Source organism: Stylophora pistillata, chromosome 4 (genome assembly GCF_964205215.1).
Source record: "Stylophora pistillata chromosome 4, jaStyPist1.2, whole genome shotgun sequence".
NCBI lineage: Eukaryota > Metazoa > Cnidaria > Anthozoa > Scleractinia > Pocilloporidae > Stylophora > Stylophora pistillata.
In genome coordinates, this window is record NC_142522.1 from 31158680 (window position 1) to 31181621 (window position 22942).

Here is a 22942-nt window from a genome sequence, read left to right on the forward strand (position 1 = left end):
ACACGAGAAAACTATATTTTAGCTAATAGTTTATTCCCGTGGTAACAAGTGAATTGACAATACAAAATATGCAAATTGTTTGTCTAGTATATGAAATTATAAATTAGTTGAGATGGTAAGCGTTCGCTCTCATAGGTCAACTAGTGGGTTTCGATGAGAGTTTACAAACACAGTTGTCACGTCATGTTTTTTTTCAAAACATTTTAGTCTTAAAGCTTTCGCAGTACTCGCATAGTAATTTCAAGTACGAATAAAAAATATTAGTATTGGAGAAAAATTCGCCAAATTTTGATTTGGAATTTAGCTATCTATTTCTACCCCTAAGCGCAAAGGAAAAAAAAGGCAAAAAACTCTTAGCGCTTTGCCTGCCTTGATGATCGTGCAAGCCTGATTACCTCGTAGAGGGAACTCAAGCAAAGACAACAGAATATGCAAAAAAAAAAAGGCAACAAACGTTTTCTAAATTTTCGCATTCAAATACTGAAATAAAATCCTCAAGACACTCTTTAGTGGAACTAGAATAATAGACATTTGCATGTGATCTCAATTAAATAGTTCACGCGTAGAGAGTCGGCGTTCAGATGTTGCTAACATCATTGTCAGGCTGAAAATAACAGTTTTATCAGTGTGAATAATAGATGAGTTGCACGTGAACTCACTTAAATACTTTAGTTTCGCGCGGATGTTAGCAACATCAAAACGTCGACTCTTGCGAAACTATTTCAGTGAGATCACACGCAAAGACACTCTTTATCAAGTTCACAACAAAATGTTCGCTAAAACGCGCACCAAACTATGTGCTCCAGTCTGTATTTGTCTCAAAGCAAATATCGCAAAGCCGATCGGTTTTCGCAATTTTAATTTTTTTTTTCTCTGAGAAGTTCTCAGCGTAGTGAAACTACTTCCACACTGGCAACGATATTCGTTGACTGATTTTTTATTCAAAATGGCGGTAGCAAAACTTTACCTACCAGAAAAAACTTCACAAAGCACGACGAAGCACTTCAGTTCACAATCATGTGCTTGGGCAGCCAAGCAAAAGGAGCAAGTTTTTGGCACTTTCAAAAGCGATCAACCACAACGATATTCATTCAGTTTAGCTTAGTGAAACCCTCCTTTTAAAGTTTTTTCTTCGAGGAATCTTATATCCGTTAAACATTTCGCCATTTTTCTGTCAATTTTATAGAGATTTAAAGCTCAAATCGTTTCATCCGCAGGATGCCTGCGCTTACCACCACAAAATTTAACTTGACCTTGATTTTTATAACGCAGAATTTGATTGGAAAGTAATCGAATCCGGACCTACTAGTGATTTCTTTTGTATGGCCAAATTGGAAAGGCAAATAAAAATTTGTTCCGGTCTGCAGAACGTGCAACTGCACGACCAAATAAGGCAATACCTTCCTCATTAAAAGGAGAAATATATATAACGGTATCCACGAGGTCATTGTCGCTCGTGAAAATGCAATTTATGATGATCACTTCAGTAGTTGTATGAAGACTGAAGCCCTAAATGTCGCTGGAGGTCTGCTAAACTTCTCGTGTTGTCCATGCACAGGTATTATGTAAAATGTCTTAGTCGTGTAGTCGTTTGTTCAAAAGTATGTATTATCAAAAGTTAAACAGGAAATTTGTTTCTTTGTGTGAATGAAAACCCAGAGGGTTCAGTTTTATGGTTGTTATGTGCTCAACATGTCTGAAATCGATTCATAAACACCGAAATTTGTAAGCACCCGTTAGTATTAAAACCGCGAGGGATGCATTTCATGGCATTACAACATGAAAAACAAGTTCACACATAGACTCTTATATTAAGTATCTTTCTGTTTATCTTCTAACTTGAAACTTCAGCCGAAAGGGAACCTTCGCCTGACAGTGTTATTTAAAAGGAAGAAAAATTATTCTGTGTGGATCAAATAGTGTCTCGCACTAAGTGACAATTCAGAAGCAATCTAAAGCCTTAGGACATTGTCTTTCTATAACAGAACCTGAACGATCGAGTTTTCAAATTCTCGCATGATTCCAAAATGACACCAAAGGAGGGCCACCCGTGAATTTTCTTGAAAAGGAAAATGGAATGGGTAAGAGGATGAGGACATCGTAGAAAGATGTCGGAATGTTTCTCTTAACAGTCGCTTCCCGTAGGTAAGCATTTCACCTTTCGAACATCCGTTTCCATTCACAGTTAGCCATGACCTTAGTCTTCCAGTCAAATTACCAGCTTTTTTAAGGTCTACGGTATGGCTGACTACTCTCCTTTGATGGTATTCACATATTATGAAGTCAAGAGAAACCTTTGAAGAAAAAAAAAAGAAAAACAATAAAAAAAACTAAAGAAAACAAAAATGGAAAAAAAAATGCATGAGCAAATATGACTTTTGTAGTCTTGACTTGTAATTGGAAGTTTTTTGATAATAAACTTGCCTCAGTGGTTTAACCAGAAAAACACTTCGAGTTTTGAGCGTGTATGTTCCCAAACTTGCTGGGGAAAGAGTGGATGAGCAAATACAGCGCAGAGGTATATTTCCTAATATAAAAATTTTCTCATAATAAAAGAATTCTTTTCGTTTGCTCTATTGAAAACAACAACAAGAAAATCGCGAAGGGGATCCCGAAAGATCTCAGTCGAGATTTCGGCGAGTGTGACTTTCCAGGAACGAAGCCACGTGCAGATTGGGTTAAGGGCAATCTGACCCCAGGAGCTTGAACAATCGAACGCACGTTGAATAATTCCAGGGAAATCAAGTAAAGTCAATCATAATTTTCATTGGAAGAAACGGCGAAACAAACACTACAGGAAACGGTGTGACAAAATAGAAATCGTTTCGAAGTTGTAGTTCTGCGGTTCGAACCAAAGGCAAACGGTAAAAAAGGCTTATGTAAGGCAATATTCGCAAGGGTGAACAAGGAGACTTAGAAATGACATGATCACAACTAAAGATGTGTGAGCAGACTAACTTTTATCTTGCTCCTGCGAGGGTTGCAATTGAAATTAAGAAGCCGGGATAGCCTTTACTGACAGACTTAGGATAGTGAGAGGAAAAAGCAGATTGCGCAATTAACAGAAAAAAAACGTGGTGAGGCCAATTACATCGATTCCAAAAGCTATATATAATGCAAACTTGATTCCAAGAAATTATGGCATGTATAATTACAAGGGGCCCACACAAGCGGCGTGTCTGATCGTTTGTTCGAAATATAAAGAGTGTATGGGAGAATATTGAAGAATCGTAGTATCGTAAACTTCTATCAAGGAATGTCTATGTTAAGGCTCAGAATAAATGTAAACCTACCTCACTTGCAGTGTATTGTTGTTTCTGTGGTTCTAAATGGCGAATTTGAGCGATTTGATAGATTTTGCATTGACTGTTACTTTTCTGTATAAGAAGGAGACAAGGGTGGAAAGCTCATTTTCGACCGCTCCAGCACGAAGCCCATTTTCACCCAGAAATAAGAATCGCCCGGCTTCCAAGTCGAACACCAGATAAACTAAAGGGTTGGCGCTTCTTCTAGTGTCATTCAATCGAAGATCCATCCAAAATCCAAGCGCTAACCGCCACAAACCTTTCCAGAACTGCAGCTTTCCAAGCGATCGGCATCCGCGGCACAGATTTCGTGTGCCAGGGAGCAACCGTCACGCTGTTTGCTCCACGCTGATTGGATGATAGTAAACAATGCTCTGTTTCAAATGCCCCATGTGAGAGGGGAGTCAGGGGCATATTCGCGCCGGCGATTCATCCACTGACTAGCCTGGTGTGAGGTTTAAAGGGACACGAAGGGTAACATTCGCTGGCTCCTGAGTACTGTAAATCATGGCATCATATGTGCATCATACGTTAAAAAAAATAACGCTATAATTCTTACGGATTTGTTGTCTATTCATTCTATATTTTTAGAGTAAATTCGAAGAAAATGAGCTGTTGTTTGCTGGACCAAACAATAAATCGATGGGACCAGGTAAGACCTTTTTGCTAAAAGTATTTTGTCTAAAATGATATCATTCTAGCCAAGCATAAACTACTGATTGCACTTTGCTCTAGAGAGTTTTAAGGCTGAGGCAAAGGGTTCACACTGAGCCATAATTTAAAGTTTAACTTCCTGTGGAGATAATCCATCTCTGCGTGTCTGTTAGACTTTTCACCTTCGTGCCAAAATTCAGTCCGACGGTCCGAAAATAATGACGGCATAACATTGTGTAGTTTTGTGCTTTATTGAAAAGGAATTCTGACTTATTTCCCTTTTCTTATTCTCTCGTGCTATTTGTTGGCACTTTTTCACTAAAATTTGGACTGTGTTTACAATAACTCTCACAATGAATATCATAGACTTTATTTCAGGAATACAATATGTAGTTCATGATTTTTAAGGAGAGGAGTGTTACGTTTTACTTCAATTTGGATTCAGGCGGAAATACCCAGGGTTATCAATTGATTATAATTGCTTTAGTTCTTCTACTGGCATTCTGACCTTCAAAATGTAGTTATTTATCTCTACCTTTATTTGTTAAGGTTTTTCCAGAGAACTTAATGAGTCACGAAGAGCGTCAACTGGGAGCCTTTGTTGTTTTCTGGGATAGACGGTGTGGTTTAAGTGAAACTGTGGAAGATATATGCGCGAGACATTCAGAGGTAAATGAATGTGTTATGTACAAATTGGAGTCATTGTTTGAAATGTTTCTACAAGTGGCTGATTCTAAGCACATGATGGGTTGACATATTGTTTGTTAACTTTTCACGACGCGGTAGAGAACATCATAGTCAGACCAATTTTCCTTCCTACACAATCTCCAGACGCGTGCGCAGGACTACGGCGCAAGTTTCTATATTTAGCAGGTTCTGATGCAATTATGCACCTCTTTATCCCGGGACACCACGTAGTATTTATGGATTTATGGTAATAGCTATCTATTAACCGTCTCTTCACGTCGGAAAGCCTCTCCATAGCAAAGTTATCCGCTTGCAAGCGTGGAAATATGTAATAAGCAGGAATCGTTTGACAAAAAAAGGTTTTTGGCTAGTTTTAACCCAAATAAATGACCTGCCATAGAAAGATGAAATTTTTAATTTCATAAAAAAATAGTTAGCCTTTTTTCCCGAAATCCATAACGTTTTCCTAACATTCGTCTTAAGAAATATCTATGCTGATAAACAAACCCCCAACCGAATGGTAGGGATTTTCATGCCTCTCCTCAAGGAAAAAGTTTGCTGGTGACGAGGAGCAAGGCGACATCGAGGTTGCCGTACATGAAGCTGGTTCGGAAAAGCTTGTCATTAAGGTTGTTAGCGAACTTGTATATGAACATTTACAAGCTATTTTTTCATTGCAATGCTCCAGGACATCTGTAGATCATTTACACTGACCTATCGGCTGTAACAGTTTGGCTCAAGAAACTTTATATCCAAAAACTACAGGTGCTTTGCGAGGAATACACATGCCATAGCTAGTGTTAATTCAAGTCTGTACATTGAATTTAGTTCGATAAAAACTTTAATTTCGTCCCAATGTCGAATAATTTCTACGATTGTTAACGACGACTGGTGGCAGTAAAGTACCATGTTAATAATCCTTCATGAAAGGGCAATTTGAAAGATGTGGAAAGGCTTCTACCTTAAGAATAGGTAAGCGGGTGGCCCAAACCCTATTGTCGGTAGAATTATCAGTTAGAACTACAATCTATATATGGATTGAGAATAGTTCGAACAAAACAGTGAGCAGGCTTTATATTATACGAGAAACCAAGTGTTGAGAGAAACCCCTCGCAGACCACATCGCCCTTAAGAGGGAGTTCCCTGACTTGCCCTATCTCTCTGTCTCGAAAAAAGAAAGAGAAAAAAGCTAGAAATCACCGACGGCCGATTGAGAAAAGTTTGAAACAGTGTCCGGTTTTCATTTGAGAAACTCAGGGAAACCCCCTCGCGGACCACATCGCGCTTAAAGGGGGTTTCCCTGTTTTTCCCTCTCTCGAAAAAAAACAAACAAACAAACAAACAAAACAAAACACGTATATTGGTGCTGTATGGTATCGCACACTTATTATGGCCAACAATGACTCTTCAACTCTTTCTTGGCCATGGTTAATCATTCAAAACCATTCAAAAAATCAGATTTCATAGCATCTTCCTCTCAAAATATCGTGACGTCTTTCTGAAATTAACAACGTCACTATTTCGTGACCTAACAACTTCGTAACTGACGATTACTCGCGCAAAATACTCCCGAAGTCAGGAATTCAGTTGGTATCTTATTCAAGGAATTAAATACACCGTTCTTCGACGCTATAGATTACTTGCGATCACATAGATCGATTGGAGGGGAAAACTTTGGACCTTTGCTTGCTCCTGCGAAAAAAACCTGCTGACAGCGTTGACTTCTGGTTGATATGCGTGCCTTGTAAAAACCGTGATGTTAAGAGGCTTCTTTATCAGTACTGGCACAAAGCCCGAAACTAATTTTACATCCAATTTTTGACCAGCTTCAATTCTTTAAAGGCCAATCATTTTCGTTTTCTCTCTCCCTCTCGAATAAAAAAAAAGCTTAAAATCACCGACGGCTGATTGGAAAAAGTTTGAAACAGTGTACGATTTTCATATGAGGAACCAAGTCGGGGAAACCCCCACGCAGACCACATCTTCCTCCAGAGGGGGTTTCCCCGATCGACTTGCCCTCTCTCCAATAAAAATAATGATAATAATAATAATAATAATAATAATAATAAAAACAAAACACATGTAGATATATAGTGCTGTATAGTATCACACTGCTATTATGACCACTTGCGACTCTTTAACTCTTCCTTAACCACGGTTAATAATTCAAAACCATTCAAAACGAACTCAACGTATTTTGAATTGGCAAAACCGGAAAAAAAAATATTTGTCAAAGTATTTTAGTTAATTGTCATCGTGTTATTTAGAACCACGAGGGTAACTGTGAATTCCCTGAAACTCTTTGTGCACATCGGCTTGAATGTGGCAAGCAATTGATGGGAGCTGACCAAACTGGACACTTGAAAGAGGACTATAAGCGCACATTAGAAGCCTGTGGATTCCGAAGAGGACAAATCAATTTGGACAAGATGAAGGTACGATGTAGCGAAAGTAAAATAGCTCCCAAATGGTTCAGTCTCAGAAAAAAAAAAACTAATTAACTCTTTTGATCTTGTGGGTTGAGTCAACAACATCAACAAGAACAACTTTATTTGTACCTTACATTCATTTGTATGATACAAAAAGGCATTACGTGAAAAATGAAAAGAGTACAGGCTGCCCATAATAACCATTGAGGTCCAAAAAGATATGGCAACCTTGAGTTTGCTGTTAGGTGCATAAACTTTGGCTCACGGAAAAAGTACTCTTTGGACAGTCTATTAATCGCTCAAATTTACAACTCGTTTAAAATGCTTGAGTTAAACGCCAAAAATAATACCATTCTACTGAAAGATATTCTGCCCATGGATTACCATGTTTTTTTTTTAATTTGCATGTAGGGTGCAAGGGGTCATTTTTGTATCAAGCCGATATGTAGAATCGTAACCAGCGTTTGTGATTTCCGTGTATTTCAAAAGCCAAAAGACCTGGGGCAGGTTGTTGTTTAGCACTTGTAATTGGATGCTTTTAAGTGCTTAAACCCTGCATCTTCTGAAATAGTTAACAATCTTACTAATTTAGACATTTATAAAATCTTGATACTTTGATGTATTGATGTTTAAATGTTTAAATTCATAGTACTCCGTTCATAACGTGCTGAGGTTCCCTCCTCTATTTATACGCAGCCTTTGACCTTTCAGCATCACAAAGAGGCAGAATGTCCCGCAAATTCAGTCGCTTGTGAGAAATGCAACAAGGACGGAATTCCTAAAGCAAAGGTAAAATATACTCATCTCAATAACTAGGTGTAGGTTTTGTTGCCGTCATGATAAACAGAGTTAGTTCATTACGATTTGATAACAAATGACGTTTACATTCCAAAACATCTCTTTCCATAGACAATGAGGTGATGTGCCTTTGCTTTTGCATCAGTCAAGTTTTATAAAAAAGACATCGTGGGCGTTGCGGCGAAACTTATTGAATAAACACGTTCAGTCTCATAAAAATCTATCTGAATTCGGAAAACTGGAAATCAGGGAGCAACTTGAGCTTTATTTAATAATTCACTGTTTAGCAGGTAGTTTGGCGTTTCTTTTTAAGTTTGAAAACGCACTGGAGCGACTTAGCGAATTTTCAGTATAATATTACAGACGACAGTTAAGCCCGTAATGTTTCGATGGTAACGACCAATCGAACTGCGAGGCTGTTATACTTACAAAGCTTCGTTGTTTATACTTCTGAAAATTCTCACAGTTATTTCAAATTCAATATCCAACCATGATGGACCTGAATGGAAATCAAGGACAGCGTCCGTTTTCTCAGATCGGACGTTGCACAACTAAGGTAAAATAAGCAATATAGTTGGGTACATGTTGACTTAAACTTCACTAAAAGCTTGATTTCATTGAAAATAGTTACTCGTTCTTTCCCGAAATCCACAAAGTTTTCCATACACTCGTCTCAAGAAATATCCACACTGATAAACAAACAACTTTTGCTAAGGAAATATTTTCTAAGCACTGTTGTAGATATTTAGATTTATACTTCCTGTTGTTCTTAGGGGAAAACGGCACTTTTTTCTACTACACATTTTCTACGTCTTTTTTGTAGTAGAAATGGTTTTTTCTTTAAATGCGTTCAAAACTTTGGTAAACAAATTAGAAAGAGGCTTAGAATGCACGCAGTCCAATCGCTTTTAAACACGAAAAATTGAATTGGTGAAAAATGATGTATGACAAAGGTGATCAGACTGATAGATGTAAATTGATTTTTAAGGTTAGCAATTATTTTTATGCTGCTACAATGAATCCTTCAGAATTCTTTCTTTTCACTACTGAGTAAGAAGATGAATGTTTTTTACATGACGGTAGGCATACTTGGACGGCAGCGATGGTGACGAAGACGATGATGACCCTAACGAGGTTAATAACCATGACGACCACGATGACAATGACGACGACGCTGATGATGAAGACGATGACGATGGCGACGACCATGATGATGATATGGATGGCGATGACAATGACGACGATGATGATGATAACGATGAGGACGACGGCGGTGACGACCTGGACCAAATGGAAGGTGAGAATAGAGAAGGGTACTGTAAAGTCCATCATTTTCATTTCGTTCAAAATAACTTCTTTTTGTTCTTGTTTCTGTATACTCTGTTTTGTTTCCTTCTTACTTTCTTTGTGTACGTGTATTTTCATCATTTATTAACTCACTTATTATTTTTTATCTGACAGATTTCCTGTCGAACACTGTTTATGTGCAATACGAACTGTAGGAGGCAAGAGAGGGAGAGATCATTGCAAAAACCTCCGCTAAGCTGGACGATTTGATTATCTTTAATAAACATAACCAAGAAAAAGTCCTGATCGTCCTCTTGAATTCCTTCGTCTTACTAAAAACTGACTCACAGTAAAATTGATGGTCACAGTATTCAGAAACACAATTGAACCTCTCTAATGCTCGAGGGTTTGCTCACCATTGTACGGATAACAAGAGACGGGGCGTATTTATTAAGAGCCAAAAGCCAAAAAACCACGAACCAGATCTGATAACCTTTACTGAATACAAGAGAACAAACTTGATCAAACTCTATCCGAGGACGAAAAGACAACCGAATTGAGATAGCATGGAGTTTGGTGTGGCTATCCAAAAAACGATTGCTTTTAATTTGCTCGTAAGGGGGACAAAGACTGGAAGCAAAACATAAAAACGATAATAATTTGGATATATCAACAAAGTTGAAATGGTAAATTGGCCACCGTAACGACTACAAAAGCTGAAGTTTCGAGCGTTAGCCCTTCGTCATTCGCTCCGACGAAGGGCTAACGCTCGAAACGTCAGCTTTTGTAATCGTTACGGTGGCCAATTTACCATTTCAACTTTATTGATATATCCAAATTATTTCGTTACCCCCACCGACGCAGCCCCAAACAGTTTCTTTCGAAAGTATCAGCCTTTATAAAAACGATAAGCTGCGACGGCCAATTTAAAACACACTTTAATTTTAATTAGAAACTCATCAGTTACATAGCAAAGCTGTATCAAACGTCTCGCAGTAGAGAGTATCTGGGTTTAGTGGATCAAGGTTAGCTGCAAATGTACTAAACTGAATGAAGAATTATTTGTTTAAACGACAGCCACCATTACTGGCGAGATGGTCAGGAATTTTACGCGAAAAACTTTGTCTGTTTCGGATAGCGACCCAGAAGCGTCGACAAAGAGGAATAGAAATTTCTAAAGTAACACGCATAGTTTGAAAAAGTTGAGGATTACTACTCGAACATAAAACCACCTCTAGCATATATACATTTTCACAACCTGCTCAGCCCAGAAAATATTGAAGAAATATTACACAGAAAATTATAGAATCAGAAGACCAACAACCAACCAACATTGACTTTATTTTTTTAAAATTAAAGAAATAAAGGCTTTTGTAGCCCGCAGTTAGCAAAGATTCTAGGCGGGCTACCTAAAGAGACTCTGTATAGGCTCACACACACACACACACACACACACACACACACACACACACACACACACACACACACACACACACACACACGCACACACACACACACACGCACACACACACGCAACAATGAAATAAATAAATAAATAAATAAAAGAGCAAATAAAAATAAATGATAAATAATAGTAGTGATAATCATGTTAAAAGTTTAAACTGGGCCAGTCACACAACGGAGTTTTTAACAGGTCAAAGAGAAAGCTAATCAGTTGAAATACAAATATAAGCTAGAAAGGTCAAGGTCGCGCAAGTCAACATTCATCTCCTCAATTTCAAGAATTTTCAAAGCAAGTGAGTTAGCTCACGTTTAAAAGGTGCTTTCCTTAGCTTTCGAATTTCAGGGGGGATGCCATTCCATATTTTCGCACCAACTCTAGAAAAGGAAGAAGAAGAAAATTTCGCAGGAAAATAATTTTTGCAGCTTTGTTTAAGGGTTATAAGTCCCCTGTATCGACAATAACTCTAATAAACATAGTATCATCCTTTACATAAGCGTGGTTGTTTAACTGTGTCGTAGCACAGAAAGTCGGGCACCCACTGGCTATGTTCATATCCCTTTTTGGCCTCTGGAATGAGGAGCTATTTGGATCAGGTCTGAAGGCGTCGATTACGTGTTCCACGTTATCCTGATCTAATAACATAAAGGTGACCTTCTGTCTAAATGGCCACCGGAGTAGTGCGTCATACTCGCCGCGCATGACAACAAAGAATATTGAAAAATGTGTTCCCTTTCCGATACCATCACCGTTTAAATAGATACGCGCGCACATCTTATAACCTTGACGACTAGTATAAAAACAGGGACTGTGAGTAGACACGTGTTGGCCTGTTCTCGCCTCATTTCGTTTTCGGGCGAAGTCGGTGATTTTCCATAAAAGCACACCATTGTAGCTTGATAACTGTTCTTGCCTAACATAATCTTCTAGCTCAGCTATAGCAAAGTTCCTAGCACTTAAAGTATGTTCTAGATACTCCGTTCGTCGTTGAAGTTTTCTTATTTCATCATTAGCAGTTTTAAGCTGAGCCTCCAGTCTTCTTAATTCTCTATTTCTATTTTGCATTTCTGAGTTAAATTCAACCAAAAGAGCTTCATGATTGGCTGTCTTGGCATCCTGATTCCCCAACCTTTGAAGAATATCCTCAATTTCAGCTAGCGAAGAGCGATGTGCTGATGAATTTAAGGGAGCACTGTCTGTTTCCACGTCATCCATCAGATAACGCTTAATACTTTGCTCCAGATTACTTATGCGAGTGCCATGTCCTTGTACCATTGATGTTAGATCAGAATTTTCACCGATTATGGCATCTACCTTGCTCTGTAAAGTTTTAAGGATTACATCCATCTTAGAAAAGACCCCTGCATCAACTTCACCAAGTTTGGAATGAAACAAACTAGATAATTGGTCCACGAACAGAAAAAGGAGGTTCAAATGTTCGGTTACTTGTTTCTCCTGGTGTCTTCTACGTTCTTTCCAATTCATTGCCTAAAAATAGACACATCAACTCCTCGTTAGGTCTAGTTGTATGGTAAATAGTTTTAAAACGCCCACACACTTTCTGACGCAAATGACTTTTAAGAGGCAGAATGTCCTGCAAATTCAGTCGCTTGTGAGAAATGCAACAAGGACGGAATTCCTAAAGCAAAGGTAAAATATACTCATCTCAATAAGCCCGTAATGTTTCAGTTAAGCCCGTAATGTTTCGATGGTAACGAACAATCGAACTGCGAGGCTATTATACTTACAAAGCTTCGTTGTTTATACTTCTGAAAATTCTCACAGTTATTTCAAATTCAATATCCAACCATGATGGACCTGAATGGAAATCAAGGACAGCGTCCGTTTTCTCAGATCGGACGTTGCACAACTAAGGTAAAATAAGCAATATAGTTGGGTACATGTTGACTTAAACTTCACTAAAAGCTTGATTTCATTGAAAATAGTTACTCGTTCTTTCCCGAAATCCACAAAGTTTTCCATACACTCGTCTCAAGAAATATCCACAATGATAAACAAACAAGTGAAGGTGTAGTGAAGTGTGAAGGTGTAGTGAAGGTGTAGTGAAGTGTGAAGGTGTAGTGAAGGTGTAGTGAAGTGTGAAGTGCTAAGGAAATATTTTCTAAGCACTGTTGTAGATATCTATATTTATACTTCCTGTTGTTCTTAGGGGAAAACGGCACTTTTTTCTACTGCACATTTTCTACGTCTTTTTTGTAGTAGAAATGGTTTCTTCTTTAAATGCGTTCAAAACTTTGGTAAACAAATTAGAAAGAGGCTTAGAATGCACGCAGTCAAACCGCTTTTAAACACGGAAAATTGAATTGGTGAAAAATGATGTATGACAAAGGTGATCAGACTGATAGATGTAAATTGATTTTTAAGGTTAGCAATTATTTTATGCCGCTACAATAAATCCTTCAGAATTATTTCTTTTCACTACTTAGTAAGAAGATGAATGTTTTTTACATGGCGGTAGGCATACTTGGACGGCAGCGATGGTGACGAAGACGATGATGACCCTAACGAGGTTAATAACCATGACGACCATGATGACAATGACGACGACGCTGATGATGAAGACGATGACGATGGCGACGACCATGATGATGATATGGATGGCGATGACAATGATGACGATGATGATGATAACGATGAGGACGACGGCGGTGACGACCTGGACCAAATGGAAGGTGAGAATAGAGAAGGGTACTGTAAAGTCCATCATTTTCATTTCGTTCAAAATAACTTCTTTTTGTTCTTGTTTCTGTATACTCTGTTTTGTTTCCTTCTTACTTTCTTTGTGTACGTGTATTTTCATCATTTATTAACTCACTTATTATTTTTTATCTGACAGATTTCCTGTCGAACACTGTTTATGTGCAATACGAACTGTAGGAGGCAAGAGAGGGAGAGATCATTGCAAAAACCTCCGCTAAGCTGGACGATTTGATTATCTTTAATAAACATAACCAAGAAAAAGTCCTGATCGTCCTCTTGAATTCCTTCGTCTTACTAAAAACTGACTCACAGTAAAATTGATGGTCACAGTATTCAGAAACACAATTGAACCTCTCTAATGCTCGAGGGTTTGCTCGCCATTGTACGGATAACAAGAGACGGGGCGTATTTATTAAGAGCCAAAAGCCAAAAAACCACGAACCAGATCTGATAACCTTTACTGAATACAAGAGAACAAACTTGATCAAACTCTATCCGAGGACGAAAAGACAACCGAATTGAGATAGCATGGAGTTTGGTGTGGCTATCCAAAGAACGATTGCTTTTAATTTGCTCGTAAGGGGGACAAAGACTGGAAGCAAAACATAAAAACGATAATAATTTGGATATATCAACAAAGTTGAAATGGTAAATTGGCCACCGTAACGATTACAAAAGCTGACATTTCGAGCGTTAGCCCTTCGTCATTCGCTCCGACGAGGGGCTAACGCTCGAAACGTCAGCTTTTGTAATCGTTACAGTGGCCAATTTACCATTTCAACTTTATTGATATATCCAAATTATTTCGTTACCCCCACCGACGCAGCCCCAAACAGTTTCTTTCGAAACTATCAGCCTTTATAAAGACGATAAGCCGCGATGGCCAATTTAAAACACACTTTAATTTTAATTAGAAACTCATCAGTTACATAGCAAAGCTGTATCAAACGTCTCGCAGTAGAGAGTATCTGGGTTTAGTGGATCAAGGTTAGCTGCAAATGAACTAAACTGAATGAAGAATTATTTGCTTAAACGACAGCCACCATTACTGGCGAGATGGTCAGGAATTTTACGCGAAAAACTTTGTTTCGGGTGGCGACCCAGAAGCGGCGACAAAGAGGAATAGAAATTTCTAAAGTAACACGCGTAGTTTGAAAAAGTTGAGGATTACTACTCGAACATAAAACCACCCCTAGCATATATACATTTTCACAACCTGCTCAGCCCAGAAAATATTGAAGAAATATTACACAGTAAATTATAGAATCAGAAGACCAACAACCAACCAACATTGACTTTATTTTTTTAGAATTTAAGAAATAAAGGCTTTTGTAGCCCGCAGTTAGCAAAGCTATTCTAAGCGGGCTACCTAAACAGACACTGTATAGGCCCTCACACATACACACACACACACACACACACACACACGCACGCACGCACACACACACGCAACAATGAAATAAATAAATAAACGAGCAAATAAAAATAAATAATAAATAATAGTAGTGATAATCATGTTAAAAGTTTAAACTGGGCCAGTCACACAACGGAGTTTTTAACAGGTCAAAGAGAAAGCTAATCAGTTGAAATACAAATATAAGCTAGAAAGGTCAAGGTAGCGCAAGTCAACATTCATCTCCTCAATTTCAAGAATTTTCAAAGCAAGTGAGTTAGCTCACGTTTAAAAGGTGCTTTCCTTAGCTTACGAATTTCAGAGGGGAAGCCATTCCATATTTTCGCACCAACTCTAGAAAAGGAAGAAGAAGAAAATTTCGCAGGAAAATAATTTTTGCAGCTTTGTTTAAGGGTTATAAGTCCCCTGTATCGACAATAACTCTAATAAACATAGTATCATCCTTTACATAAGCGTGGTTGTTTAACTGTGTCATAGCACAGAAAGTCGGGCACCCACTGGCTATGTTCATATCCCTTTTTGGCCTCTGGAATGAGGAGCTATTTGGATCAGGTCTAAAGGCGTCGATTACGTGTTCAACGTTATCCTGATCTAATAACATAAAGGTGACCTTCTGTCTAAATGGCCACCGGAGTAGTGCGTCATACTCGCCGCGCATGACAACAAAGAATATTGAAAAATGTGTTCCCTTTCCGATACCATCACCGTTTAAATAGATACGCGCGCACATCTTATAACCTTGACGACTAGTATAAAAACAGGGACTGTAAGTAGACACGTGTTGGCCTGTCCTCGCCTCATTTCGTTTTCGGGCGAAGTCGGTGATTTTCCATAAAAGCACACCATTGTAGCTTGATAACTGTTCTTGCCTAACATAATCTTCTAGCTCAGCTATAGCAAAGTTCCTAGCACTTAAAGTATGTTCTAGATACTCCGTTCGTCGTTGAAGTTTTCTTATTTCATCATTAGCAGTTTTAAGCTGAGCCTCCAGTCTTCTTAATTCTCTATTTCTATTTTGCATTTCTGAGTTAAATTCAACCAAAAGAGCTTCATGATTGGCTGTCTTGGCATCCTGATTCCCCAACCTTTGAAGAATATTCTCAATTTCAGCCAGCGAAGAGCGATGTGCTGATGAATTTAAGGGAGCACTGTCTGTTTCCACGTCATCCATTAAATAACGCTTAATACTTTGCTCCAAATTACTTATGCGAGTGCCATGTCCTTGTACCATTGATGTTAGATCAGAATTTTCACCGATTATGGCATCTACCTTGCTCTGTAAAGTTTTAAGGATTGCATCCATCTTAGAAATGACTCCTGCGTCAACTTCGCCAAGTTTGGAATGAAACAAACTGGATAATTGGTCCACGAACAGAAAAAGGAGGTTCAAATGTTCGGTTACTTGTTTATCCTGGTGTCTTGTACGTTCTTTCCGTTTCATTGCCTAAAAATAGACACATCAACTCCCCGTTAGGTCTAGTTATACGGTAAATAGTTTTAAAACGCCCACAGACTTTCTGACGCAAATGATTTTTGATATATTTTTTGAAAGCGGCTGATCAGCGTAACGATCGACATCCAGAACTATGATTGATTTTTTTTTAAGAACTTCGTCATTACTCTCTCTTTCCCGACCGGTTGTCAAATTAATACGGGATTATGGTAATAATTCCCTTCATTTCTCTTTCTCTCAATACTCACCCCCTTCTGTTTGCATCCCACTTTATGATAAGGACACGGGGCTTCAATAGCTTCGCAGTCTCCATGAACAGGATCAAGGTGACTCGAAAGCTGTGGTCAGAATGGAAAAAAATTGTTTCTGGTTACCTGTAAAAGTTTTGTTCTCTTCAACTTCTTATTTATACAACTGAATATCACTGTGGATATCAAAGTTTAAAGAGCCTACTTTGTGTCTATTCAGAGACAGGGATGCGAAAATTACCGGCTCTGTAAGAAACTTGATCGGAATCTGATTGAGAATTGAAGTGACACAGATACAGTGAATGATAACAAGCTACGCCTCTGCATCGTTCTCTTACGCCTTGATGCCTATTGCATAAATCTGGGAACAAAATAAAAGCGAAGGGCAACCGAAGGGAATCGCCCAAAAAATTATGTTCACTGTAAGCAAAGGATTGAGTGATGACTTTACCTGCTTTCGTGGAATGCTTTCAGTTTTACAATGCAAACAGTCAGTAGGGTATTCTTGGCACTCCTTTTCATGGTGTTCCTACAGTTAACAATTGAGAATGTAAATTTGAGTTGAAAATTGACCGCTGTAATTATGACTGCTGCTGGTATTGTGGTATCATCAGCTGGATGCTCCTGGCATCTCACCAATCGGTTTTAAATCCCCTATATGATTGCATCTCAAGTTTAGCAACTCTCGTCCAAAAACTTCAAAACTTTTCTACTAGAAATGAACCGGTTTCTGTTTTTTTTTTTGGCCATTTAATCTGCCGTGATTTGTTTGAGGTAATCATGAAACGTTGAAAGCTATATTTTATAATTTCCTACCGTTCTAACAAGAAAGTAGCAACGTATACAGAAACTGTATCAAATGATTTAAAAAAAAGACTATACCTTAAGCCTATCAGCTGTAGTCATCATATGACAATACTGACACTGCTGCTCTCTGAAGCTGCACTCCTCCTCAAGATGCCGAGATAAGTCATCTCTCCGCACGAAGGCTCCGCAACTGGGATGCACGCATTGGATTTTAACATAGGGGCACTGGGCCTCGTGATTCTGAAATGAACAGTCCTATGAGTTTCAACTTAGTGTACACCATGAGCTTCTCGACGTTTGAGCCGTGTACTGATTGACGATGCAAATCCCAACAACTCAAGAATCGTGACTTGCAGACCTTTCAAAATGCTTCGACCTCAACCCATCTTCGAATTTTATCAATAATTTTTCTCAGATAGTAATAAGTGAATAAGAATGATGTCAATTTTTTTCATCATAAAAGCTTTATAAGCTTGAAATGTATCTTTCCAGCTAGCACTGCTTTTATTCGTAGCTCACTTTCCTAGAAGCTCAATGAGATATGATTTAATTGATGCTAACATACCTCCAACTTCCCCAGTTCCCCACTCCACTCGCAGCCGTCGCAGTGGTTTGTACACTGGACTGGTAACGACAGGATTTCACGCTGCGCAAACTTGTCTTCAAATGTCTGATGGTGGGAAATAAAATTAATTATTAGATTAGTATATCTATGTAAACATCATAAATGAGATCGCTATTCTGGCCCCTCAGAAAAAAGCGCGGTTGGTTTCAAAGGGTGGGGTCGATTTGTCAGCTAGGTGGCCCAGAACCCCCGAGGTTTAACTTGGTTTCCGTAACATGAGGCGACTAGGAATATTGCTTCTCCTTCCGTCCTCCAATCCACTTCGGGAAGTTCCCCCCCCCCCCCCCAAACCCCCTTTCTTCTTGATCAATTCGTAAAATTTACCTGGCAGGTTAACTTACTGGTACTCTTTAGTACTCGAAGGCGCAAAGAGAGCGAGGCTGTGCGAAGGTGGAATGTCTTGGCAAAGACACGACACAAAAGAATGACTCTGTCATGGTCGAAGTTCGGCGGATCGTTCATTGTGGAGCCCGGCAAGCTAACCACTCCTGGTCACCTCTCTATCTGTAAGATAGAGACAATAAGAGTGAACCTAATTCACCCATTAGTTCAAGATCACTGCCTCCTATTAATTTGGCATTGCTAATTCTTGTTTATCAACGAAGTTCACTTCCTCACTTTCCGATGTTAAGGTAAAGTAGGAAGCCTCCCGATAATACAGTGGTACTTGATGTACCTTTTGTTAGAACTGTACAGAAGATGGATCCGGTAGAACCTACTCTGCAATGAGCAAATAACTTCGTTATTCGACAGGAATAAACTGATCGTCATACCTCTCCGATCTCTTCACTATCCACCACACATTTTGGAGAGGGTGACCTGAAGATAGAATTTGCCTGAATTAAATATCATGTTGACATAAAAACAGATTATTGGATGCTGGGCCCGTTAAATGCTGCATTTGGCCATGACAGTACTAAGGCAAATTATACTACCAGACCACCATTTCGGCTTATGGAATCCTAAATTGAGGATTTTACTAACAAGCACAATAAGGCGATATGGTCATTATAGCCTTTAGACATTCTATGGGAATCGAGGAAAAGAAACAATTTCAGCCGATCCTTTGATATATTACCTCAACAGTGGCTCCACACATGTTTTGCAGTAGCGATGACCGCAGCTCGTCTGAACTGGATCCCTTAAAACCTTCTCACATTTGGGGCAGAGGTATTTAGGATCAAAAGACTTGCCATTTTCGCAAATAGACAATTTTGAGTAACCAGGCATGATCGATGGATATCTAGGGAATGAATTCCAAAGTTAACCTCAGTCCTCATATCAATTTACTTGAAAAAATGAAAACAGTCTTTTCTGTAATGATTTTCCACAGACGTAATACTCAGATTACCGGTGGGGTTTTGCGGAACATGAGCAGTGCCTAAACTTCTACTCACAATTTGAGTTCAAGAGAGGATACAAGTAATAAAAATCAATAAAGGCTGATAGTTTCGAAAGAAACTGTTTGGGGCTGCGTCGGTGGGAGTAACGAAATAATTTGGATATATCAACAAAGTTGAAATGGTAAGTTGGCCACCGTAACGATTACAAAAGCTGACGTTTCGAGCGTTAGCCCTTCGTTGGAGCGAATAGAGGAATTGTGGGTTGAGTGTGCTCTTAAAGACAGAAAAGGGAGCTACGTTATTGGTGGGAACATGGTAACGAGAAAAACAAGAATAAATTTTTCTCCTTGCCATGTTCCCACCAATAACGTAGCTCCATTTTCTGCCTTTAAAAGCACTCCGATGAAGGGCTAACGCTCGAAACGTCAGCTTTTGTATTCGTTACGGTGGCCAATTTACCATTTCAACTTTGTTGATATATCCATAATAAAAATCAAGCCTGTATCACCTTAAATGTAACCAAAACTGTTCGATTCGACTCTGGGACACGGTTTTTTCGTCACGCAGTATTGTGTGACAATCCACCTTCGTTGCTCCGTGTCGTGACCACCTGCATGGCCTACTGTTATTTGCATTTTGTTTACAGATGATGGCGAATATTTAATAAATGAAATTTTACCGTCCCCTGAAAGGGGAACCCCCTTTTCATAACCTATTTATAATCTATAATTAATCAAAGGACTTTGTAATTTAGACGAAACCGCTGGAGAACGTGATAGAAATGTGATTATATCACTGAGCACTGAAAAGGTCTGTAACAGGTTTGTAACAGGTCAGAGCTCTTTATTTGTAGTGAGTTAGAAGTAGCATGTTTCTTCAGGAGGCTTTGGCGGTAAACAAAACGAAAGTTTAATATCATCTGTATCTTACCGATCTTTGTTACCTCCATCTAGTTGAGCATTATTTAAACTTGCAATAAATCACGGTTAATAATTCAAAACCATTCAAAACGAACTCAACGTATTTTGAATTGGCGAAACCGGAAAAAAAATATTTGTCAAAGTATTTTAATTAATTGTCATCGTGTTATTTAGAACCCCGAGGGTAACTGTGAATTCCCTGAAACTCTTTGTGCACATCGGCTTGAATGTGGCAAGCAATTGATGGGAGCTGACCAAACTGGACACTTGAAAGAGGACTATAAGCGCACATTAGAAGCCTGTGGATTCCGAAGAGGACAAATCAATTTGGACAAGATGAAGGTACGATGTAGCGAAAGTAAAATAGCTCCCAAATGGTTCAGTCTCAGAAAAAAAAAACTAATTAACTCTTTTGATCTTGTGGGTTGAGTCAACAACATCAACAAGAACAACTTTATTTGTACCTTACATTCATTTGTATGATACAAAAAAGGCATTACGTGAAAAATGAAAAGAGTACAGGCTGCCCATAATAACCAATGAGGGCCAAAAAGATATGGCAACCTTGAGTTTGCTGTTAGGTGCAGAAACTTTGGCTCACGGAAAAAGTACTCTTTGGACAGTCTATTAATCGCTCAAATTTACAACTCGATTAAAATGCTTGAGTTAAACGCCAAAAATAATACCATTCTACTGAAAGATATTCTGCCCATGGATTACCATGTTTTTTTTTTTTTTAATTTGCCTGTAGGGTGCAAGGGGTCATTTTTGTATCAAGCCAATATGTAGAATCGTAACCAGCATTTGCGATTTCCGTGTATTTCAAAAGCCAAAAGACCTGGGGCAGGTTGTTGTTTAGCACTTGTAATTGGATGCTTTTAAGTGCTTAAACCCTGCATCTTCTGAAATAGTTAACAATCTTACTAATTTAGACATTTAAAAATCTTGATACTTTGATGTTTTGATGTTTAAATTTTTAAATTCATAGTACTCCGTTCCCTCCTCTATATATACGCAGCCTTTGACCTTTCAGCATCACAAAGAGGCAGAATGTCCCGCAAATTCAGTCGCTTGTGAGAAATGCAACAAGGACGGAATTCCTAAAGCAAAGGTAAAATATACTCATCTCAATAACTAGGTGTAGGTTTTGTTGCCGTCATGATAAACAGAGTTAGTTCATTACGATTTGATAACAAATGACGTTTACATTCCAAAACATCTCTTTCCATATATAGACAATGAGGTGATGTGCCTTTGCTTTTGCATCAGTCAAGTTTTATAAAAAAGACATCGTGGGCGTTGCGGCGAAACTTATTGAATAAACACGTTCAGTCTCATAAAAATCTATCTGAATTCGGAAAACTGGAAATCAGGGAGCAACTTGAGCTTTATTTAATAATTCACTGTTTAGCAGGTAGTTTGGCGTTTCTTTTTAAGTTTGAAAACGCACCGGAGCGACTTAGCGAATTTTCAGTATAATATTACAGACGACAGTTAAGCCCGTAATGTTTCGATGGTAACGACCAATCGAACTGCGAGGCTGTTATACTTACAAAGCTTCGTTGTTTATACTTCTGAAAATTCTCACAGTTATTTCAAATTCAATATCCAACCATGATGGACCTGAATGGAAATCAAGGACAGCGTCCGTTTTCTCAGATCGGACGTTGCACAACTAAGGTAAAATAAGCAATATAGTTGGGTACATGTTGACTTAAACTTCACTAAAAGCTTGATTTCATTGAAAATAGTTACTCGTTCTTTCCCGAAATCCACAAAGTTTTCCATCCACTCGTCTCAAGAAATATCCACAATGATAAACAAACAACTTTTGCTAAGGAAATATTTTCGAAGCACTGTTGTAGATATCTATATTTATACTTCCTGTTGTTCTTAGGGGAAAACGGCACTTTTTTCTACTGCACATTTTCTACGTCTTTTTTGTAGTAGAAATGGTTTCTTCTTTAAATGCGTTCAAAACTTTGGTAAACAAATTAGAAAGAGGCTTAGAATGCACGCAGTCAAACCGCTTTTAAACACGGAAAATTGAATTGGTGAAAAATGATGTATGCCACAGGTGATCAGACTGATGGATGTAAATTGATTTTTAAGGTTAGCAATTATTTTTATGCTGCTACAATGAATCCTTCAGAATTCTTTCTTTTCACTACTTAGTAAGAAGATGAATGTTTTTTACATGGCGGTAGGCATACTTGGACGGCAGCGATGGTGACGAAGACGATGATGACCCTAACGAGGTTAATAACCATGACGACCATGATGACAATGACGACGACGCTGATGATGAAGACGATGACGATGGCGACGACCATGATGATGATATGGATGGCGATGACAATGATGACGATGATGATGATAACGATGAGGACGACGGCGGTGACGACCTGGACCAAATGGAAGGTGAGAATAGAGAAGGGTACTGTAAAGTCCATCATTTTCATTTCGTTCAAAATAACTTCTTTTTGTTCTTGTTTCTGTATACTCTGTTTTGTTTCCTTCTTACTTTCTTTGTGTACGTGTATTTTCATCATTTTTTAACTCACTTATTATTTTTTATCTGACAGATTTCCTGTCGAACACTGTTTATGTGCAATACGAACTGTAGGAGGCAAGAGAGGGAGAGATCATTGCAAAAACCTCCGCTAAGCTGGACGATTTGATGATCTTTAATAAACATAACCAAGAAAAAGTCCTGATCGTCCTCTTGAATTCCTTCGTCTTACTAAAAACTTACTAACAGTAAAATTGATGGTCACAGTATTCAGAAA

At 38.5% G+C, this 22942-nt stretch overlaps 3 protein-coding genes across 5 annotated transcripts; 2 read left to right on the forward strand and 1 right to left on the reverse strand.

Annotated features, from left to right (window-relative positions):
- The first annotated feature begins 25 nt into the window (after positions 1 to 25).
- On the forward strand, positions 26 to 13604 carry LOC148733344 (uncharacterized). Its single transcript, XM_088757987.1, has 11 exons — positions 26 to 1558; positions 3897 to 3957; positions 4509 to 4628; positions 6914 to 7081; positions 7772 to 7864; positions 8340 to 8429; positions 8957 to 9170; positions 12205 to 12272; positions 12408 to 12497; positions 13102 to 13315; positions 13480 to 13604. Exons 1-11 carry the CDS (start codon positions 1551 to 1553, stop codon positions 13518 to 13520), a joined length of 1167 nt encoding a protein of 388 aa, XP_088614113.1. The 5' UTR covers positions 26 to 1550; the 3' UTR covers positions 13521 to 13604.
- A 626-nt stretch (positions 13605 to 14230) lies between these two features.
- On the reverse strand, positions 14231 to 19160 carry LOC111335927 (TNF receptor-associated factor 2). 3 transcript variants are annotated; one of them, XM_088756854.1, is made up of 8 exons: positions 18969 to 19063; positions 18664 to 18709; positions 18215 to 18394; positions 17831 to 17935; positions 17341 to 17505; positions 16910 to 16987; positions 16459 to 16548; positions 14231 to 16201 (listed from the first exon to the last, which is right to left on the reverse strand). In XM_088756854.1, the coding sequence occupies exons 3-8, from the start codon at positions 18350 to 18352 to the stop codon at positions 15152 to 15154; spliced, it is 1626 nt and encodes a 541-aa protein (XP_088612980.1). In that variant the 5' UTR covers positions 18353 to 18394; positions 18664 to 18709; positions 18969 to 19063; the 3' UTR covers positions 14231 to 15151. The 3 variants fall into 3 exon arrangements, with proteins under 3 accessions (XP_088612980.1, XP_088612979.1, XP_088612981.1); XM_088756853.1 differs by lacking the exon at positions 18215 to 18394 and having other exon boundaries at positions 18969 to 19160; XM_088756855.1 differs by lacking the exons at positions 16459 to 16548; positions 18215 to 18394 and having other exon boundaries at positions 18969 to 19160.
- Positions 19161 to 20072: 912 nt separating this feature from the next.
- LOC111339470 (uncharacterized) lies at positions 20073 to 22877 on the forward strand. Its single transcript, XM_088757329.1, has 6 exons — positions 20073 to 20125; positions 20328 to 20495; positions 21172 to 21264; positions 21744 to 21833; positions 22361 to 22574; positions 22739 to 22877. Exons 1-6 carry the CDS (start codon positions 20102 to 20104, stop codon positions 22777 to 22779), a joined length of 630 nt encoding a protein of 209 aa, XP_088613455.1. The 5' UTR covers positions 20073 to 20101; the 3' UTR covers positions 22780 to 22877.
- The last annotated feature ends 65 nt before the right edge of the window (positions 22878 to 22942 follow it).

Excerpts from the sequence above, each read along its gene's own strand:
- LOC148733344 (XM_088757987.1), top strand. Across the intron at positions 3,958-4,508 it reads CAATAAATCGATGGGACCAG|GTTTTTCCAGAGAACTTAAT; the intron begins GTAAGACCTTTT and ends TTATTTGTTAAG. Across the intron at positions 13,316-13,479 it reads CGACCTGGACCAAATGGAAG|ATTTCCTGTCGAACACTGTT; the intron begins GTGAGAATAGAG and ends TTTATCTGACAG.
- LOC111335927 (XM_088756853.1), bottom strand. The coding sequence starts at position 19,120 with ATGCCTGGTTACTCAAAATTGTCTATTTGCGAAAATGGCAAGTCTTTT. Across the intron at positions 17,936-18,663 it reads ATAGTGAAGAGATCGGAGAG|ACATTTGAAGACAAGTTTGC; the intron begins GTATGACGATCA and ends TCCCACCATCAG. Across the intron at positions 16,988-17,340 it reads CTACAGCTGATAGGCTTAAG|GAACACCATGAAAAGGAGTG; the intron begins GTATAGTCTTTT and ends TGTTAACTGTAG.
- LOC111339470 (XM_088757329.1), top strand. The coding sequence starts at position 20,102 with ATGTTTCTTCAGGAGGCTTTGGCG. Across the intron at positions 20,126-20,327 it reads TTCTTCAGGAGGCTTTGGCG|AACCCCGAGGGTAACTGTGA; the intron begins GTAAACAAAACG and ends CGTGTTATTTAG. Across the intron at positions 21,834-22,360 it reads TCGGACGTTGCACAACTAAG|GCATACTTGGACGGCAGCGA; the intron begins GTAAAATAAGCA and ends ACATGGCGGTAG.